The following is a 22983-nucleotide window of genomic DNA, read 5'->3' as shown; positions in this document are numbered from 1 at the left end:
ACCATATAATGGGGGGAAAAGACAGCATCTTTAACAAATGGTGCTGGTCTAACTGGATGTCTATATGTAGAAAAATGCAAACAGATCCATATTTATCCCTCTGCACAACACTCAAATCCAGGTGAATCAAAGATCTTAATGTAACTCCAGATATACTAAATCTATTAGAGAAAGTGGGGGAAAACCCCAAGCTCATTGACCCAGGAGACAACTTCCTAAATAGAATACCAACAAAAATCGTGTTCTAAGATCAACAATTAATAAATGTGACCTCATAAAACTGGAAGCTTCTGTAAGGCAAAGGACAGTCAATAGAACAAAACAACATTCTACAGACTGGGAAAAGATCTTCACCAATCCTACATCTGACAAAGGGATAATATCTAAAATATATAATGAAGCCAAGAAACCAAACACCTGTAAACAAAATATCGGGCCCAGAACTAAACAGAGAGTTCTCCATAGAGGATTCTCAATGGCCTAGAAGCCTTTAAAGAAATGCTTACCTTCCTCAGTCATAAGCGAAATCAGTCATCATGCAAATCAAAAGGACTCTGAGATTCCATCTCATACCTGTCAGAATGGCTAAGATCAAAATCTCAAGTGACAGCACATGCTGGCAAGGATGTGGAGAAAGGGGAACACTCATCCATTGCTGGTGGGAATGTAAACATGTACGGCCACCTTGGAAATCAATCTGGCACTTTCTCAGAAAATTGGGACTAGCTCTACCTCAAGACTACCCAGTTATACCACCCCTGGGTATATACCCAAAAGATGCTCCACCATACAACAATATTACAATAGCTAGCATCTGGAAACAACCTCGATGTCCCTCAATTGAAGAATGGATAAAAAAAAAAAAAGAAAGAAAGAAAAGAAAAAAAAACACAACTGTGGCACATTTACACAATGGAATACTACTCAGCTATTAAAAACAAAGAAACCATGAAATACGCAGGCAAATGAATGGAACTAAAAAAGAACATCATGAGTGGAGGTAACCCAGACCTAAAAAGACACTTGGTATGTACCCATGGATTTCAGCTATATAGTACAGGATAAGCATACTATAAGGCACAAACCCAAAGAATGTAGAGGTTCCAATGGTGGATGCATAAATCTCACTTGGAAAGGGAGACAGAATAGACAGAGGTAGTGGCTGAAGAGAGGGAACAAGGTAGGAGAGGGCACACACAGCATTAAGTGGATAGAGAAAAGACCTGGGGAGATCAAGGATGAGAGGACAGGAGGACTGTAGAGAAAAAAAAAAGAAACTGAGGATGAGGATATCTCTGTGACAGGCTGGAGACTTAAGTCAGGGCAGGCTCCTGGGAGGACATGAGGGGGATTCAAGCAGAGACTCCTAGTAACAGAGGCCATAGAGACTGAAGAGGATACCCACTAGGTAGACTAGTCTCATAGTATAAGGAAGTGAATACCAATCCACCCAAAAAAACTTTGACCCAAAATTTACCCTACCTACCAGATAGGCAGGGATGTAGATAGAGCAGAGATTAAGGGAATGCCCAACCAATGCCTGGCCCAACTAAAGATCCACCCTATCCGAGAGTGCCATCTCCTGACATTAAGAAAGATACTTGGTTGAGCCTGCAGACAGGAGCCTGTCAGAGTTGTCCTCTGAGAGGCTCTACCCAGGAGTCTCAAAACTGGTGCTGAGACTCATAGCCAAACACTGAATGGTGCATAGGGTGTCTTGTGGGAAAGTGGAAGGAAAAAGAAAAGGAGGTAACAGAAGCTACTCAAGAGGACTAACATAGCCAAATAACCAGGGCCCAGAGGAACTTATTGAGACTGAAGCATAAACCAAGAACCATGCAGGAACTGGACCTAGGCCCCTAGATAGATGCAGTAGATGGGAAGCTTAGGGTATATGTGGGTCCTTTAGTAGGTGAAGTGGAAACTGCATCAGACATGGACTCAATTGCCAGCTTTTTTGATCACTTCTTCCTGGAGGGACTGCCTTGCTAGGCCACAGGGGAAGAGGACACTCTCAGTTCTGATGCAACATGATGAGCTGGGGTGAATGCGAAAGGGAGCTCCTCTTTTCCTCAGAAAAGGGATGGGGGAAAGGGGGGAGGGGGAAGTGGGGTGGGGCTGAGAGGGGAGGAGGAATGGGGCTACAACAGGATGTAAAATGATTAAACAATTGAAATCTATTTTAAGAAAATCAGGATTACATAGTATAAAGTATATGTACACACACGCTTCAGTTTTAGACTGTATATGCTCTCTATTATGATTGTGGATGACATTCATAACCTTTAAAAACCCATTTCTAAAAATAACCATTCAGTGTTTTTAGTTCACATAAAAAATAGAGCGTTCCATGAACATTTCCTAAAAGATACTCTATTCAATTGTAGTGAAAAGAAAAATGAACAGAACACTATATAAAAGAAATCCAGAGACTAACAAGAAAAAGATAAGTGCATACAAGCACACAAAAAACAGAAGGGCAACTCAGGTGAAATACTTGTCTAAGAAAAATATAATATGCCAGAATTATGTAACTTGAAAAACATAATCTCCCATGCACTGAGAACCTGTTATAACTTACAGTCACAGCACTAGACACTTGACTTTCCTTGTATCCTAACATTTCCAATATTCTCTGAAGCTAAGTGTTTTCTCTAGCTTTTAAGTGAGCCCTCATTCCAGGAATCTAAGTGACTTTCCACTAACAAACAATGAATTCAAATATCTCAGTGATCCTCTGCTAAGATTGCTTTTTGCTTTATTTAACACCATCACTGGGAAAGGCTACTAGAATGGTGAAGAGACCTTTGAAGCTTGAAATCAAGGCAGGGCTGACATGTTATAAGCATCATCCACAGGCCCAAGTCTTTCCCTGCAGTCTCAACAGCTGTTTCTCAGAGTGCTGGCACATACAGTGCATCCAAAGAAAAGAGGACAGGGTGGTAGCCTTCTGTCTTAGTCTTCCTACATCTGGATCTTCCTAGGAGAGAGAATCAGTGATTCTGAGAAGGTCTGTGGGTGTTCTTCATGGCTGAGACAGAGGCCCACATACCTGTCTGCAAGGTCACAGATTGCTGCCAACGCTGCCAAGTGGTCTCGTTCCCCAGGACATCTGGGGCAGCTCATTAGCCCAACTAGATGCATGCAGAATATACTTACAGCTTCCTTTTGCCATCTATTCTAAAGGAAGGTTTAAGATATATAAATATAGCATAAACGTATCACCTCAAGAATGACATCCAAACAAATTAAAATAGCTAGCACTTAATTCTGTAGAAATACTAAAAACTGTGCCAATATTTGAATCATTAGTTCTAACTCTAACCTCACAATCAATCTGTAAGCATCCTGTTCTGTTTTCCAGGACAGTCATGGGTTTAGAAAGCTTTAACCATCACCACATAGCTAGAAAGTCAGAAAGTCAAGATTCACATTCCAAAGCTTCTTCTAATATCCCAAAATGCATGCAAATAGTCCTAGTTTCCTCTCAGCCCAATTGCCACTGCTTATAGCTTATCTTTTACCAAAGCTGCCCCTTCTATAGAAGTTAGTCACTCTAAACAGACCCCTGACAACATTTTCAGCTCCAATTATCACACCCAATAAGGTGGGTCATTCACATAACAATTCAATGGGAATATAGCCCATAGTTCAGCTCCCAATGCCATCCATTGACAGACCGCTACTATCAAATAAAACTACCTTCATTCTAAAGGGATGTATCGCATTTAAAAAAAAAAATCTGTACTAGTTACTTTTCTATTGCTGTAATTAAGTGTTGCCACCAAGACACCTCATAGAAGGAAGAATTTCTTTGGGCTTATGTATCTAGAAGGATAGGAGTACATAACCATCGTGGTGAAGAAGCATCGCAGTAGGCAGGCATGATGACAAGAGCAGCAGGCTGAGAGCCCTACCTTAACTTACAGACAAGAAGCAAAGAGCACACTGGGAATTGTGGGAAGTTTTTGAAACCTCAAAGCCTACCTTCAGTGACATTCTTTCTCCAGCAAGGCCACACCTCCTAAATCCACCCAAACAGCTCCACCAACTGGGGACTGAATACTCAAACATCTGAGTCTATGGGAGACATTCTCATTCAAATTGTCACAGAAGAACAGATAGATAACTTAGACAATTCTTAAGTATTTTGTCATCTGCTTCTTGTCTCCTATTCTGAACCGAGGGCTTCTCTACTGTCCCTCAGTCATTTTTCACCATTCTTAAATTGCTCCACTTCCAAAGACAGTCTCAGACAGTAGGTTGTAAAAACTCAATTAAAAAAATAAATAAATGTGCAGATTTAATTTGAATTCTATGAAACTGATAATATTTTTCATCTGTTGACACCAAAATGTATCAATTTCTAATGATTCAAACTAAATTGTTAGGACAGAGGTTTAGCTTCAGAAAGAAAATCTTAAAAACAACTCAGTAGCTTCTGCAGAATGAAGTTTTTTCTCTAACACATCACTGTGGCAGTTAAGAAGCCCAGGTTGCCAGAAGACCCATACTCCTCTGATCTCATTGTCCTGTTATAATTAATGAATGAGATGGCATGAGTCCATCATATAACATAAACTAGCATTTTCTCCTCCAGCCAGGGCATGCACATATTCATACCCAGAAATGATCAAGATCTAGAAGTTGTTAACCTTCTGTGTCCATCTCCCATTGGTCAGAGTTGAAGCATATGACACATCTAAGTGCAAATGAAACTGGAAAGTGTCCTTTGTGTCTGGATAACCATATCCCAATAATGCTATTAAAGACAAAGGGAAGAATTAATATTAGAGACATCCTGCAATGTCTGCTAGATAACAAATTACAAAATTAAGTTAGCATACAATGCCAGAGTTTCACGTCAAGTTGAGAGCTCTGGAATATCTGGGAAGATGAAAATAAATGTCTTGAAGTGAGCTTACGTTAAACTGAAATATAAATTCTTAGCATGTATAAGCTACTATTAAGAATATATAGAACTCACACAAGTGTTCTGATGACTTTGAAAGTACCTGAATTATGCAGAAAACTGCCCTTTGTCATTCTGTCAAGGCACACATTCTGCCAAGGCTCTACTCTCTCCTGTTTGTAAGGTCGGTTTTTGATGGTACATATTTCTCTACTTTCCTTAGTATTTTAAATTGAGATAAGCTATTTCAATTTAATATAATATTGTCTTATAATAAATTAAATTACCAGATATTCTTTATGTGATCTTCAAATCATCCTTTGAGACTCTAAGAATCCAAACTACAATGATTCCTTCTCATATGAGAATGTCATAAAATAAAAACCAGTAGATTGTCATAACAGTTGCCTTGCTTTAGAAAAAATAGTGTATTAAGAAAAAAAGACTGCCATAAAGGAAAAGGAATAGGACTGTGATGTCTTAAGCAGCATATATATATATATATATATATATATATATATATATATATATATATACCATACACAGACCAATGACTGACCTATAAGGAAACTAAGGTGAGAGTGACTTCATCAAAAAACGGAGTTGAATCTAGAGGGTTTCTCCACACACACCCCATCCACAGAACCAAATACAACCATCTAATGACAAAATTACCAGCTCAGAAGTTCAGGTGTGTAGTTTATCACCAGCCTGGTTGGCAGAAGGTTTTTAGTACAACCCCCAGGACTCAAGGGGAAAAAAAATGGCACCACTTGGAATATCTGGAAACAACTGAAACCTTTCAGCACTTGGAATTTTTCAATGGGTTTGCTGTTGTTGCTGTTGCCATTGTTTTGTTTTTCAACTTGACACAAGCTAGAGTTATCTGGAAAGAAGTTATTTTAAAAATGCTTCTACTAGATGGCCTATAGGAAAGTCCATAGTGTATTTTCTTGATTAATGATTTATGGAAGAGAGACTAACAAACAGGGGTTGGTGCCATGGTTGGGCTGGATGTCCCAAGTTGTATAAGAAAGCAAGCTAAGCCAGCCATGGAGAACAAATCTGTAAACAGCCTTTCCCCCCCACCCACATGGCTTCTGCTCCAGTTCCTGCCTCCAGGTTACTGCCTAGAGTTCCTGTCCTGATGTTGCTCAGTGATAGAGTGTTAATGCAGCATTGAAAGGTGAAATAAACCATTTCCTCCCCAAGATACTTTGGGTCATGGTGCTTTATCATCATATAAACCCTAACTAAGACACTCACTAAATTACCTTCAATAGTCTTACTGTTACCTCCAAATTATCCTTTGATATCCTAAGAATCCAAGGCATAAGAATACCTTGAATTGCTGCAAGAAAACACCATGAAAAAATGATGACATCAACACTGCATTTCAATCTATAGTATTTCAGAAAAACCTGAGTTCTCTGGAACAAGACATCAAGATCAAATCCCAATTGCATACATAATGAGGAAAATAATCTCAAGCTAATTTCCTGTTTTCTTTCTGTGTGCCAATCATTTTATCTATTAGATGGTTTCTATGAAGAATCAAATGAGTAATGTATATAAATCACTCATAGTATTGCCTAGAAGATAGTAAGACACAATTTTTTTGTGCAAACACAGCAGGGAATAAACTTTAATATGTTTCACGGACAAATATCTGTAATTCTTCATTTTTCTCATGAGTATACCAAAGGCCATAAAGGAAAAGAAAACCAGGACGCTCTAGCCTCCAGAGTCCTTCCTCTTGGTGTTAATGCAATTTCCCTTCCACCCATGACAGTCTAACAAGTTCTGTATAAGAAGAGTATAAGGGAGTAAAGGGAGCCTTTCTTTCTAAGAACAAAAGAAAAAAGAGGTGGGGAAATGTCCTCATTATTCCATCTCCTCTCTTTGAAGTGAGGATAACAAAAGGATTAGAGGAGAGCTGTGTCCTTATGTCCCATTGAACACCACAGAAAAATCACCTCTTATAATACCCCTCTAACAACCTAGGACACGGATAACAAAAGGATTAGAGAAGAGCTATGTCCTTATGTCCCATTGAGCACACAGAAAGATCATGTCTTAGATCGCCCCTTGAACAACCTAGGACACAACTATGTAACAGTGGTTGCATGGTACAAGATAAAGAAGACCCAAAGTTTACTTTCCATAAGCTGTCTATGATACAAATGTCATGAAGACTCAAATACATGAAAATCAGACTAGGAAACATGGCACCTTAGAAGATAGTTCCATTGTCATGGCAGTGGCCATGTGACTGGAAAATCCAGAGTGAGGGTATAAGATAATGTCATGCCATTGGGCCTTGGCTAAGCCCAGAGATGCAGATCGTGAGTTAGGAAACCATGTACAAATGAAGGAAAAGCCACCAGCCATTGGATACTTAGTGGATGGGTGACAAAAATATAGCAGAATGATCCCTGCCTCCATGAACTGTCTGTACCACAGTCTTCCTGATCCCCATTACACAAACAATATCTATACAAGGGAGATGCAACATGAGTTAAAAAGTGACCATTATCACCATTATCCTACCACCTAATTAAAATACAAAATGTTGACAGTTCTATGGGGAGACATATCCCTATGAATATACCTAAGATACAGAGAAAAATTACATATTCAACACAATAATGAGACCTCTGGGCATAGAATAGTGGACAAATACAACTTGGTTCAAACATCTAACTTAAGACATAAACTTCCTAAACTCTCACAATTGTATGGGGGTTGGGGGGTGTAAATTTGATACATCACTTCTGGCAATACCTCCAAAAGCTAGAATGTGTCTATCCTAACGATGCATTCAAAACATACCGCTGTGATTGACTGTGTCCTCCTGTGATAGTTTGAATGGATATGGACCCCATAGACCTACGTGCTTACAAGCTTGGCCCATGGAAGAGGCACTATGAAGAGGTGTAGCCTTGCTGGAGGTAGTATGTCACTGTGCGGACAGGTTTTGAGGTCTCCTATGCTCACGGTCTGCCCAGTGTGGAATCCCGCCTCTCCTTGCTTCCTGTGGATCACGATGAAGAACTCTCAACTCCTCCACCACCATGTCTACCTCCACACAGCCATTCTTCCCACAGTGGTTATAATGGACTGTACTTCTGAAAGTGTAAGCCAGCCCAATTAAATGTTTTCCTTTATAAGAGTTGCCTTGGTCATGGTGTCTCTTCACAGCAATGAAACCCTAAGACTCCTCCCAAAACTCTTGGGCTAGAAAGTGAGTTTCACAGTGCAATGATGAAGTCATGGTGGTACGTTTAAAAGGTGGCACCTCTTAAAGGTAATCTAAATAGGTCACTTGGTGTCCTTGTGCACTTTCTATTGTTGGGACAAAATATCATAACCAAAAGCAACTTGGTGAGAAAAGACTTTATTTTGTCTCACAGCTCACAGTCCATCCCATCGTAAGAGGAAGCTGAAGCAGGAAATGAAACAGATTATGGATGAATGCTGCTTATGGGAGCAGGGCAGGATTAATGGCTCTCCATGGCTTGCCCAGTTTTCTTTTCTTATATAACCCCAACACTTACCCAGAGGTAGTAACACACACAGCAGGCTGGGTCCTTACACATCTGTCATTATTCAAGAAAATGTTACACATTACACATACATGCCCATGGTACAATCTGAAAGAGGTAATTTCTCGACTTATACTGCCATTTTGCAGGTGACCATCGCTTGTGTCAGTGTGTCACATTGACAAAAATCTAACCAACAAACTAGATTACCACCTTTAGAAAATACTAATACGGTTCTCACAGAACTCTAGTTAGTTCCTAAGACAGTAGATTGATAATTGGAATGAAAGAATAAAATACTTAGAAATAAATTTAACAAGTACAAAATTTGTATACAAAAGGCTATAGACCATTGCCACAAAAATACAAATGAAGAAACATTCTATGTTTGTGGAGTGAAGGTTCAAATACTGTTAATAGAGTAATTCTTCTTCATTTCTTATATTCATTCAAAGCAGTCTTTATTAAAAAATTCATCTTATTTTTTGAAGCAATTGTCAACTTGATCCCAACACTGTCAGCCAAGCAAAGCACCTAAGAGAGCAAATATAGTTGAAAAAGAACAGTGTCAAAGGAGCTAATTATATAGTTTCAAAGTTTACTGTAACACCACAAGGAAGCATGATACTGTTTTAAGAAAAGGATGGACACCAGGACTGGCCCAATCTCTACCCATTTACCATGATGTATATATAGTCAATTGACTTTGATAGAGGTACTTATATAATATACTGTAGGAACTATTGTTTCCACAACAAACGATGCCAACGAAATTGCACATATGTGTGCCTCAAAATTCAATCAATCAAAAACTCAAAACAGAAAAATAATCAGATCCTTCACATAAGGGTCCAAACTTAATCCATAGTGCATTATACACTAAAGCTATAAGTCATATTGAAGAACAGCTTTGTGACCTTGGACTAGGCAAAGACTTTTTAGACAAGACACTAATGGCAGAAGTTACAAATGAAAGGAAAAAAAGACAATATATTCATTTATATACATAAATATTATACATGTATTCATTTATATACATTAAAATTGTCATTTATGTATAATATTGTCATTTATACATAAATGTCCCTATACAGAAATGACAAAATTAATACATAATATTATTATATAAATATTAATACATATGTATGTACTAATATACTATTAATACATAACATTGTATGAGTGACAATATTAATACATAAACCTTGGTAATTCAAATGACACTAAGAAAATGAAAAGACAAAATTTGTATGTCAAGTACTCTAAAGGAATTGTATAGAAAATTAATAAATGATGTTTGATACTAGGAGGCACGCTGGCCCCTAGCAAGCTCTGTAGATGAGAGTGAGTCTGAGTTCTTAGCCTTTTGCCTCCTTCTTCCCACCCTGGCATCAGCATCAGGCACTTCCAGGCCTGGCTTATGCACAGTTCTTATATTAAGACATGTCAGTTATTAGTCAGACAAGCAGTACTGTGTGATTCCATCTATTTAAAATTACTAGAAAAGGCAAAATTTGCAGAGACAAAATAAAGTAGACACAAACAGGCTAAATAGACTTTATGCCAAGAAACTTTACTAGTAATCACATTTTCACACACACAAAACTGAGCCTAGATTGCCTCACTGGTGAAGTCTCCCAACATTTTAAAAATAAAATTAACACTAATCTTTTGAACGCTTATAAAAATATGAAAGAGGAAGGAACATAACCCTATTTTCTCAAGAGTTTACTACCTAGATCCAAAATTAAAGAAAGACATAACGAGAAACTACAAAGCACTATCTGCTGTGACTAGTGGCACATAAGCCTTCAAGGAAATAATAAAAAGGTTTCTAGGAAAATGGAGCTTCCTTTGAGTTTTGATCACTTCTTACCATCACTTTAAGCAATTTGATTATTTTTCCATAGTGCAAAACAGACATGATCAGAGCAAAATATAAATATTCTTCAAACCCATTCATCTCCTGCTACCTACAAAAACACAACAACAACAAACAAAAACAAGCAATGGTTTGTTAGTAGGCATTTCATCTTCCTGTGTCTGCTGAGACTGCTGCATCAACCACTGCTGCTATAAATAAAGATTGGGCTCTGCAGAATCAGATTACACAGAATACATTATGCATTGCAAGCATCCATGCCATGTACCAAATTCCCAATAAGGAAGCCATTTGGTCTCTGACATACTTCCAGAAGCAACTGGAAGCCAATTTGGCTTCCAGAAAACTGAACAATATCTTTGACATTTATGTAGGCTTCTTCAAGAATAGGGATATTCTAAAGGCATCCTACAGGGCACTCTTTCCCCAACTTCTCTCTCCTACACTGGAGTCAAGCTTCCTATCCACATCAGAATACTACAAGCTTTTAAATGAGAAGCCAAAGCCAAACACTCAACTCAAAGTACTGTGTTGTGCTTTGCAGAATTCATCATGGCTTAAAACCACCAGAGGAACTTATTTAAATATAGATGCTCAAGTCTTATTTAAGAGATCCTAATCTGGGAAACCAGTATCTGGGTCTGGGAATCTGAGCTCTTCTGGCCACAGTACCTGGGAGGAGCTGATTTCCAGATTCTTCCTCCATGTTTAAGGAGAGATGATAAACCAATGTGCATCCCCAAGAGGGCCTTGAAATGTAGGCCATATGTCTTACTTCACAGTTCAAGAGCACTACCTGCTCCAATGGAAACAAGCATTTTGTGAAGGATGAAAGGTAAGTCTAGAATCTTTTTCCTGAAGATACTTAAGAGAGAGCTCATTGAGCAAAGAGATGAGACCAGAAGTAGACCCTGTACTACATAATCTGTAGGCTACATAGGGGATGTTTAATCTGTAGGGATCAGTCCATAATGATGACTCAAATACTGATGGACTTTAGATCAAAGGTATAACCCTGTTCTTCATCCTTCCAGGCCATACTCCCACAAATTAGGACAGCCCCCAAGGCGTGGCCTATTTGTGCTATTTTAAGTGTTTGTAACACATGATTCAGTGAAGTTGAGAAGATTACATGCAACTAAAGGTTCTCTTCCCAAACTGTAAATAATTTCATACTGATTATTCATAGATCAAGAAACACTGCCTACAAAATAAGCAAGGAGATGCACATCAGAAACAAGATGGCACCAGCCTTGACCAGGTTTGTCTTTCCCCCCTCCTCCTTTTTCTCTTCTACATGAATATGTGTTGGGGGTTGATCTGATGCTAGGTATATTGTTGCTTCGATACACCAATCCTTGTTGTATAAATGTACCTGATTGGCTAATTAAACGGCCTATTCCTGGGCAGGGCAGAATGGGGTAGGTGTGGGGTAGGTGGGCTTTTGAGGACAGGAGAATCACGGGAAACAAATAGACAGGAAGAGAGGAATAAGGCAGTCGCCATGGTGGGTTAGGTGGAGAAGGAGTAAGGACTCTAAGAATTGCATGGATAGGCCCAGAAGAAGAATAAAAGCAAGGATTTATAAGATTATGGATGAAAGGTAGCCCAGATAAAGATGGCTAAAGTGGATGGCATTGGATGGGGGCCGGGAGATAGATGATGAGGTTACTGAGTCAGCATAGGTGAAATATCGCCCTGTCCAAGGTAATAAGGCAATTTTAAAGTATAACAGGTGTCTGTGTCGTATTATTTGTCATAGTGGGTCAAATAATACTGCCACAATAATTACAGGGCAAATAATAATAGTATGTAGCCCAACACTCATTTTTTTATCTACTACAAGGGTGTCAAAATAGTTGCATATACACACATACACAAACAGACACACATACACATCTATTTAAATATGAGAATTTCAAATGTGATCAAACCATTTAGAGACAAAATAATCTTTATATCTGTGTAACATTTGAGAATTTTATGATTCACTTTTATATTGAACTTCTAATAGTTCAAGGTAAGAAACCCAGTCCATGAAAGCTAGCTGAGTTGGATTCAACTACTTGGAACAAAGGAGTTTTGTATGACTACTAACTCACAGTATGAATCATCTCTGACCCAGTGTCTTGATTGTGGGCCAGGGGGCAAGTATGTCCCTGAAGAGCCTGTCAATAGATGAGCTGAATTCCGAATGCACTAAAGAGGAACTGTTACTGAGGTTGGAACATGTTAGTTGGGGAATCTCTTTTGCATAGTTAAATATCTAAATGGTGGAAGGAGTAATCAACATTTACAGTTGATTCTATATTCTGTACAGATCTTATTCATGCTCAGTGAACACAGGCAGAGAGAAAGAGGCATGGAATGTTTCCTGAGTTCTATGTTTCTCTCATTCCTACCCTCACTGTACATACCCAAAACCTTCAAACCATCCTAAAGACCTTAGCTTTTTATCACCCATCTTCATACAAGGGTTTCCAACCCTCTTTCTCTAGGTTTGGTCCCTATACTTATATTTTTATATATTTTATATGTATTTTCCCATGCAGGAATTTTAATTAAGATTTTCATAAATAATTATGCAGTTTCTTGTATGTGCAAAGATAAAAGTTTCTTCAGTTACTGCTGCTCTGTGTGTATGAGGAGGACAATTTTGTTGACTGTTTTATTTCAAGTATAAGCATAACCTGGAGAAAGTCCAAGCCCAGGTCAGGCCACACAACCAAATGAATGTCACAAAAAGACAAAATTATGTTCATATAATGCAGTGTTATTGTGTCTAAAATGTTAATATCTATAGCATAATTTAAAAAAATTTACTACTTAAAATACAAAATTATCTGAAGTCTTTAAAAATAAATGGCCTGACAAAAATAGACATTATCTGAGGGTAAAGGGCTGGAAGACAGCTTTCCAAGCAAAGGGACGCAAGAAGCAAGCAGGAGTAGCCATCCTCATATCTGATAAAATAGACTTTCAACCAAAATTAATAAAAAGAGATGGGGAAGGACACTTCATACTTATCAAGGGAAAATTCCACCAGGAAGACATCACAATCCTGAACATCTATGCCCCAAATACAAGAGCACCCACATTTGTAAAAGAAACATTGATAAAACTGAAACCACATATAGATCCCCACACATTAATAGTGGGAGACTTCAATACCCCACTCTCAACAAAGGACAGGTCAGCAAAACAGAAATTATACAAAGAAACAATGTCTCTAACAGAAGTCATGAATCAAATGGACCTAACAGACATATACAGAACCTTACATCCAAACACAAAAGAATTTGCCTTCTTCTCAGCACCTCATGGAACCTTCTCCAAAATAGACCATATAGTTGGTCAGAAAGCGAGCCTCAACAGATACAAGAAGATTGAAATAATCCCTTGTATCCTGTCTGATCACCATGGAATAAAGGTGGACCTCAACAACAACAGAAATAGCAAAAAGCCTACACAGACAGGGAAACTGAACAACTTGCTGCTAAATGACAGCTGGGTCAGGGAAGAAATTAACCATTAGGGAAATGAAAATCAAAACGACCCTGAGATTTCTTCTTACACCCATCAGAATGGCCAAGATGAAAAACACTCAAGTGACAACACATGCTGGAGAGGTTGTGGAGAAAGTGCTGGTGGGAATGTAAACTTGTACAACTACTCTGGAAATCAATTTTGTGCTTTCTCAGACAACTAGGAATAGCACTTTCGTAAGATCCAGCCATACCACTTCTAGGCATCTATCCAAAAGAGGCTCAAGTACACAATAAGGACATTTGTTCAACCACGTTTGTAGCAGCTTTATTTGTAATAGCCAGAAGCTAGAAACAGCCCAGATGCCTCTCAACTGAAGAATGGATGCAGAAATTGTGGTACATCTACACAATGGAGTTTTACTCAGCAATGAAAAATAAGGAAACCATGAAAGTTGCCGGTAAATGGTGGGACCTGGAAAGGATCATCCTGAATGAGCTGTCCCAGAAGCAGAAAGACACACACAGTATATACTCCTCATGTAGACATATAACATAGGATAAACCTACTAAAATCTGTACCTCTAAAGAAACTAATCAAGAGAGAGAACCCTGACTAAAACGCTCAATCCCCATCCCAAAAGGCAAAGAGGATGGACATCAGAAGAAGAAGAAAACAGGAAACAAGCTAGGAACCTGTTGCAGAGGGCCTCTGAAAGGCTCTGCCCTGCAGACTATCAAAGCAGATGCTGAGACTTATGGCCAACTGTTGGGCAGAGTGCACGGAATCTTATTAAAGAAGTGGGAAATAGTAAGATCTGGAAAGGAAAGGAACCCCACAAGGAGAGCAACAGAACCAGAAAATTTGAACTCAGGGGTCTTCCCAGAGACTCATACTCCAACCAAGTACCAGCATGGAGATAACCTAGAACCTCTGCACAGATGTAGCCCATGGCAGTTCAGTGTCCAAGTGGGTTACATAGTAATGGGAAGAGGGACTGCCTCTGACATAAACTGATTGGCCTGCTCTTTGATCACCTGAAGGGGAAAGCAGCCTTACCAGGCCACAGAAGAGGACAATGCAGCCACTCCTGATATGATCTGATAGACTAAGATCAGAAGGAAGGAGAGGAGGACCTCCCCTATCAGTGGACCTGGGGAGGAGCATGCATGAAGAAGGGGGAGGGAGGGTGGGACCGGGAGGGGAGAAGGGAGGGGCTTATGGGGAGGATACAAAGTGAATAAAGTATAATTAATAAAATAAAAAGAAAAATAAATAAATAAATAAATTGCCTGATAAAACTTGCTTTATGCAGATATCACAAACATTTAATTTAATAATTATATAACTATTATTAAATACTTACTACTTATTAAGTAATATTAATAATACAATTTTTATATTTTTATATATTTTATATGTATTTTCCCATGCAGAAATTTTTATTAAGATTTTCATAAATAATTATGCAGTTTCTTGTATGTGCAAAGATAAAGTTTATTTATATTTAATAAATGTCAAATAAATTTATTATTATTGAATAATATAAGATATGTCTGTTGCTAGCAAGTGCCTTTGACATATTAGATTCTTAACAAATGTCTCCAACTGAAGTAGAAACTTTTGCTGGATTGACTTGACAATAGAATAACAATTGATAGTATAAACTTAGCATCCTGTATGGGAGGTTAGATGTAAGGACAAGGTGCATTTATTCATGGGCCATGAGCGTTTCATTAAATTAAGGACACTTTAAGATAGGAAAAACAAATACAGGTTTGCTAATACGTATCATTATCTTATATTCAAGTTTCTCCGCTCATTCAATAGGCTTTCAACTAAATAACGGCATCAGAATAACATGAAAACGAGCAAAATGGTAGTTTTCTGATCTTTGTGCATCTGTTCTAAGTAGTGTCAAGGTTATCAAGACTGTTAGGTGCTTATGGAGTAAAAATTATTTCAAAACTAAGAGCTTCTCTGTGGCTTCGTACAGCTTTTCAAATTAGAAATGTTTCTCACGTGTGTTTAGAAAGTACAACACCAGCTAAGGAAAATACTTAAATTTAGATTTTGAATCAATAAGAATACAGGTTTAGAATTTTCATGTTGAAAGGCAGCCCACTAATGTACTTTCAGAAATTGTGATGGTTAGCACTTTAATTCTGCATGATGCCACGTGTGTGTGTGTGTGTGTGTGTGTGTGTGTGTGTGTGTGTGTGTGTACAGCCATTATAATATTTTACAAGTAGAGTCTTGAAGGGATTCTTGAATGCTATGATGACAGCATTTTCATCTTGGGATGTTCACCATTACTATGAATGTGGAGCAAACTGTACTTGTGACAAAGGAAGTTTTACACCTTCATTCTCTGTGCAGGAACTTCCAGCCCACTTTCTTAGGCGTTCAACCCAGAAGGTTCATATTATAAATGTCTAGAACTTTTTAATGGCATTTGAATAATTACATAGAAATTTCTTTAATAAATGATAAAAATACGTAATTAAAACATATGTCTCCATACCTAGCCTCTCCTTTTCAGTTTACTTCAAATTAATCTTTTATGACATGTGTGTAGAGATAGCTAGATATATATGTGAATGTGTATGTATATGTATAATGCATTATATATAATCAAATTATATCTATATGTGATTTGTATATAAACATGCACAGCTTCCCCCAAATAAGTCATGTTACAAAGCGTAATGGTAATAACGCTAGGGTTTAAACATGACTTCCTGTAATCTTAATTCTCAAGTTTACTCATGCTTTGAAAGCAGGGTGCATGGGCACCTGACTTTGTGGAAACAAAATAGAAGAAAACCTCACTTGAACAAAAATGTCATATTAACTGTTATTTTTCATTGTCACAATTTTGAATTCAATCAGAGGGCGGTGAGTTTGTCTTAGGAGAGGGTGGCCTGGTCTGGTTTGTGATTCCATAATAGGACACCTGAAAGCATATAATTTATAATGAACAGAGATTCATCTCTCACAGTTCCAGAGGTTGGGAAGTATTAGGCAGAGGGACCAACATACGAACAGAGCCTTCATCCCCTATTACTCCATGGCAGAAGGCTGATGTGAAAGAGAGAGTAACAGATCACACAGCAGCTGCAAGCCCTAGGAAATTATCATCCATCCATCCATCCATCCATCCATCCATCCATCCACCCATCCATCCATCCACCCATCCATCCATCCATCCCTAAGGCTATGCCTCTCATGACTTAAGTTCCTCCCATCAGACCCCTCCTCAATATTTCTGTTGTATAAGAATTAAGTTTCCAGGATATGCTTTTTTGTGTGTGGACAGTTGGTCCTTAAAGGGAGGTACATGTTTGTAACATATGAAGTAGGCAACAACAAAGCCTTGGGTAAATCTAAAAAGAGAAATGAGGATGTGTCCCAGAAATTGAATATTCTTGGTGCCACAGACATCGTCACAGCCATTCAAGGTATTCTTCTGTGGGCAAGACTCCTATATTCATGTAAAGAATATTGCAGGCAAAACGTCACATATATACATGTGCACACATGCACGTAAAAAACTAGTCTTACATCTAATAATAAGCATAAACATCACCATCAATAAATCAAGAATTTGCAGAGAACTTACATGCTATATGACTAGGCATGTGCTAGGAGACAACATTCTTTTCTCTCATTTCATTCAATTGATATTGATAAGAACCATGTGAGTCTGTCAATATCTAATTGACTTGTAAACATGGAAAACCACACAGTTCAACTTAATAATTATAAAGTTTCCCTCATGGACAGCACACATAGGAATTATTATAGATCATGTGATGCCTTCACAGAAGAGCAATGCGAACAGCCAGCAAAATCCTTACAACATTTTCTCCAAAATCAGAGGCAGTGTGATATTTAAGGCTCCTTTACGGTGACATGTTCATTGCTTGGCATGCTGTCATATGTAGGGGAGAAAATACTCACAATATCTGACAACAGATTAATATCTTTATATATAAAGAGCTTCTGTAAAACAAGAAAAATATAAGCCATGCAAGAGAAAGACAAGCAACAGACTTCAAGAGATAAGTCCCTAAAGGAAATAAACAAAATTACCAATAAGTAACTGCCCACTGAGGAATAGGCTCTCTTAACAGAATCGACACCAAGGGAATTAAAACATTTGAACAGAAAAAGGCAAAGAACTAGAAAAACAAGAAGACAGATCAGTGTCTAGAATGGCATGAGCCATTCAGTAACTTGATCTGGAGGCACATACAGATATCCAGATACAGACACGTGCCAGCTGAATGTACAACCATTCTTGTTATAGCATGGGCAAGTAAAGAGGTGAGTGCAAATGACCTGAGTCCTTATCTATCACCCTCAACTATGGATGGATAGTTAAGTCGATAGATAGCTGCAGAAACATAATTTTAAGAAATCTTGTGGTTAGTAAAAGTCACCTCTACAAAGCAAAGCTAGAGGCTCAAGAGGACAGGAAAGGACACTGCTAAGTATTTTTTTACTGATATCTGATTTTTTTTTAAATAGGTACATTAAGTTGATGAGAATTTTTAAATATTAAATGGTTAATGATTGATATGTGGTTATTTACATAACCGTGGGGAGAAGGCATCCAAGAGATTCCTTGGTAGCAGCTTTTATTCTGCTACCCCAGGAGCTACTTTCTTCTGCACTCTGAACTTTTTCCTTCCTCTGCTGTGAGCCTCCGCAGGTAAAGGGGTCTCTCCATCCCCATTTGTTCTAGCAATGGTGTGTGACTCAGACCCAAATCAACTACTGTCTTGGTCCTTACTCATAGTACATTTTCTCCCTTAGACATAGGTACAAGATCCACTGCGACCAGTGAGAGCTACCCTCCCCCCCAAAAAAAAATCTATAAAAATTCTGAACGAAAGACATGTGCTTTCCTGGGGCTAGCAAGAGAAACAAGTAGAATGACACCTGTGCCCTGATTGCATGGAGGCTTCAAGTTTGTCTGGTTCTAATCAAAAGAGGTGTACTGTAGGAGCTCAATGGGTTGCTCAAGTGCAAATCAGACTTGCTATGAGTTAACTGTGTCATCAACCTCTTCCTCATCTGCAAAATGAGAGTAGTAAAGGTACCTGAGTTAATTACACAATTTAATATATATAATGTGCGTAAATATGCATACATTTATGTATGTGCAAGAATGCATAGACATCTAGTTAGAACACATATTAATATAGTAAAAATCAATTAACTGTCTTATGTGCAAGGTCTAAATGTAAATTATTATTTAGTTTTATTATGACTGATTAAATTCTTCTAAGTCAGTTTGATTTTCCTGACAGTTGGTGGGATCCTGACTTACCCACCTCAAAGAAAAGCCATGCAATCCAACTGATAGATTTACGAATCTTCACATAAACACTGCCATTATCATAAAAAATAACTCTTCAAAAGTGAACACAAAAGCAAAAAAAAAAAAAAAAAAAAAAGTTCTAAGCCTTAAAATTAGTAGCATCGTTGCCCTTACATATAACAAGATTTAACGTGAAATTTCAAAACAAATTGAAAACAAAGGGGAATATAACAGTTCCAATTTCAAGGAGTAAACAAATGACATTAATAATAAACTACTTTTCCCAAGAATACACCTAAATGCTATTACTCAAAGCTGGCTAGTGTCCCATGGACTGCTGGAAAGGAAAAGAAGATCTAAATAGTCAGGAAGCAATTCAGCCATAATAAAAATATGCATAATTATTTTTAGAAATTGACCGAAGGTCATAATTATGACTGTGTGCAAATATTCTCCCTGGTCTTACTGGCTTGCCTTTATATAAAGAAACAGTGAGAAATAAATATCTAAAAGTATAATTCATTAAAGTCTGTATGTTTCAATATTATATTGAGTCATGTATAATATGCACATGGCTAGAAGGCAGTTCACAATTATTTAAGGAAATAAATGTTACCCAACAGTGGAGGTTAAGCCCATTCAGTTGTATAAGCATGTGCATGTGTGTGTGGAATGTCTCATAGACCACATGTCAGATAAGAATAAAGTCTCTGCGTTATCTTAGCCAAAAGACTGAGAAGTGAAGATAGTAAAATCTCTAGAAGGCAGAGCTATGACATTCCTAATCTGTTGCATTTAGCTCCTCTTTACATGTATATGTAATTCTTTCTCCTATGAACTCTCACTGACTTTTGATTTAAGAGAAAACACACACACATTTTAAATTTGCAGAAAGCTGTAAGTCACCTCAGAGAGTAATTGCAGGCAGGCATCTGCAGCCAGACTGTGCTCAAGTCATTAAGTGGGGCAGAGTTGAGAAGAAAGTCAGCCTTCTTTAACAAAATCCTCTTTATCCAAGCAAGGAGCCATGGGTCTGACAAACATGTGTGGCATCCAGTTAGTGAAATGGGGAGCAGCATGAACTGGGAGGAAGAGACCAAAGAAGGAGAAAGAGGGGACCGACAGGGAAATTCCAACAAGCACAGCTGTCAGCTGGGCAGCGCTGGGCAGCGCTGGGCAGCGCTGGGCAGCGCTGAGCAGCTGCATCCCCTCCTGTCCACCATACCCCAGTGCCGCCCAGGTTCAAAGACGGGACAGAATCCCTCCTATCAGCCTCTTGGTGTCTTAACTCCCTATATAGCACAACAGGCACAATACGTAAGTAATAATCCCAGGGAAGAAAATAAGAGACTCGAAGCCTTGTGAAGGCCCCTTGAACTGCCAGTTATTGAAGAGTGGGCATCATCCACAATGGACAGCAGAATATACATTCGACTTTAAGCATGAAGAAATTAGTTTTCAATGGTTCGTACAGGTTGGGATGGAAAGACTACAGTTCCTTTCATTTTTTTTTTTTTTTGGAACATATTAACAGCTGGTGGCCTAGATTAATACGTAAAAAAGCAAACCGTATCACAAAATCACTTCACAGATGGGAAGCCAACTCAGTGAAAAGCCTCAGACAAAAGATTCAAGTGATTATTTTAGGGGGAGGGTAAGTACAAGCGGATGAAATGAAATGTGGGAAAATGACGACCAAGTCTTTTCTAGATCTCGAGGCTGGCAAACATTTCTGGACCAGCACACGGGGATGGAAAGGGACCAGTAGCTTGGCTAATTCAGCTTCCGAGGGAGTGGCAGGAGGAGGACCCTGGAGTTCAGGATGAGCTTGAGTAGATATTAAAAGCAATACAATCCTCTTACAGCGCTGGGAGGGACTTCAGGCCGCCACCGAGCCTGGGAAATGGCAGAGTTCTATGCCCCCTGGCTCAGCTCTTTGCGCGGCTCGAACTGGGGGCAGCCTGTAAACTGGATATAAAGAGGGTAAGTACTGTCAGAGTGAGAAACAAGGAAAATCTGATTTCCAGAAAGACAAACATCCATCGTCCCAGGGACAGAAATTAATGTCATGTGAAGCAGATGAAGTTCAGTTTCCCAGCTGGGGATGGATCGCTAGCTCAAGTTCACTTTCAAATAAAGTGCTCAAGCTCCAGTACAAATGTCTTTTGCTTAGGACTCACGAAGACCTTAGGAGGGTCAGATACAGTAGGGAAGCTAGGGAACCCAGCGCCTGTAAAATGCTCACGAGCACACACACACACACACACACACACACACACACACACCAGAGATGGTCTTGCTATGGATCTGGGTTGAGTTTGTTCATATCCCTCTGGAAGAGACATTAATTAGAATGAGTAATTTACTCTTAAACTTAAAAAAAAAAAAAAAAAGGAAGAAAAAAAAAAAACCTGCGACCCCAGCTCCTCTGAAAAAAGTGGGTTTTGTTCTGCTTCTTCTTAAGTAGAGAAACAAGCATTTTGTGCAGAGATGTGCAGAGGAGAACTCTGAGGTCGAGGTTATTTATTTTTGACCTTCCAGAGGGCACCAGCTTTAAAATCGACGCGGATACATAGGGGGAAGTGTGTGTTCGCTGGAACTCCAGGTCACCACTGTACTGAGGTGCTGCTTGTTTATTGCCAGTCCCATTGGTCCAGCACATCCGGGAGTGTCTTCTCTGTTTAAAGTCATTCGTTTCGATCGACCTCACTCAACTAGCCACAACACCCCCACCCATGAAGAAGAGATGCGACAATCTCCCTCCCGGATCTGTGGCCGCGGAAGCCTGAGCTGCGTGCGGGAGAGCCTGAGCTCGGGAGATGCAGGCGCGGGGAGATGGAGGCGCCCAGGGACCCGGTCTGCTCCGGGTGCAGCCAAAGAGCAGCTGCACCTGCCATCCCTAGTCTTGGGAGGCGTGCCCAGGAGTGGCCACCCTGGGCGGGCTTTAGGAGTCTGGAGCACTCCGCGCCTGGGGGTCCGGGGGTCTGCTGATCCCTCGCGTGCCCACCGCCGGGCTGTGCCCACACTGTCTGAATGGATCCTGCCCGACTGCAAAGGCTAGGAGCAGAGACAGGGGACTCCTCCGCTCCACGCTTGCTCGGGCTCCGCAGCGCGCCGCACCTGGACCCGCGGCCCTGCAGCGCGCAGCCTGCGCGAGGCCAGCACCGCCGTCGGCACCAGCACCGCCTCGCGCCACCTGCCCCGCAGCCAGCCGCCCTCTGCTGACCTTTTCCTGCGCGCGGTTGAGCCGCTTCTGCACGTTCTTGGCGAAGATGCCCGTCTTGATGTCGGCCATGGTTGCTGCGGTCCGCAGTGCTGGAAGAGCAGAGCGCGCAGCCGGCCGGCAGCGGCGGAGGAACCCAGGAAGAGGAGGAGGAGGAGCGGGAGGAGGAGCAGCAGAGGCGTGAGGAGCAGAGGAGGCAACGGGTGAGGGAGGGGCGCAGCGACGGGGACCGGCTTAAAGAGATAGAGCGGAGGTGCGACCTCTAGGGGTGACACCGCCAGGAGTGAGGTGCGTGGAAGGGGAGGGGAGAAATCAAATGCCAAGTGTCCACTGGGATGGAGAAGGAGGTCAGAAGGTGATGAAAATGGAAGAGTCCTCACAATCCTAGGGCTTGGAGGCAACTGGGGGGCCAGGGGGAAAAGAGGGGCGGATAACAGAAGGTTCATGACAAGGAGAGTCAGAAGGCCCCCAACTAAAGAACGCGAGGAAGTGGGGAAGAATTTGCAAGGCTCTAAAACACCAAATGATGACCTCCTCAAAACACCTTGAGTGGAGAAGGAATGAGCCCAGCTACCCACCCTGCAGAATCTCATACCCGTGAGGGAG

At 39.9% G+C, this 22983-nt stretch overlaps 1 protein-coding gene across 4 annotated transcripts in view; it reads right to left on the bottom strand.

Annotated features, from left to right (window-relative positions):
* The window catches only part of Amph (amphiphysin), a 200798-nt gene extending 178249 nt beyond the window's left edge, over window positions 1–22549 (bottom strand). The window contains exon 1 of one of the 4 annotated variants that reach the window (XM_055603943.1): window positions 22381–22549. In XM_055603943.1, coding sequence (XP_055459918.1) covers window positions 22381–22449 — 69 coding nt within the window. In that variant the 5' untranslated portion in view covers window positions 22450–22549. The remainder of the gene's footprint in view (window positions 1–22380) is intronic. The other 3 variants (XM_055603944.1, XM_055603946.1, XM_055603947.1) reach the window with 3 other exon arrangements.
* Between the last annotated feature and the right edge of the window lie 434 nt (window positions 22550–22983).

Source organism: Psammomys obesus, unplaced genomic scaffold (assembly GCF_907164565.1).
Source record: "Psammomys obesus unplaced genomic scaffold, mPsaObe1.curated_primary_1811, whole genome shotgun sequence".
NCBI lineage: Eukaryota > Metazoa > Chordata > Mammalia > Rodentia > Muridae > Psammomys > Psammomys obesus.
The sequence above is the reverse complement of the archived record's forward strand: the minus strand, read 5'-3'. Positions and strand labels throughout refer to the sequence as shown.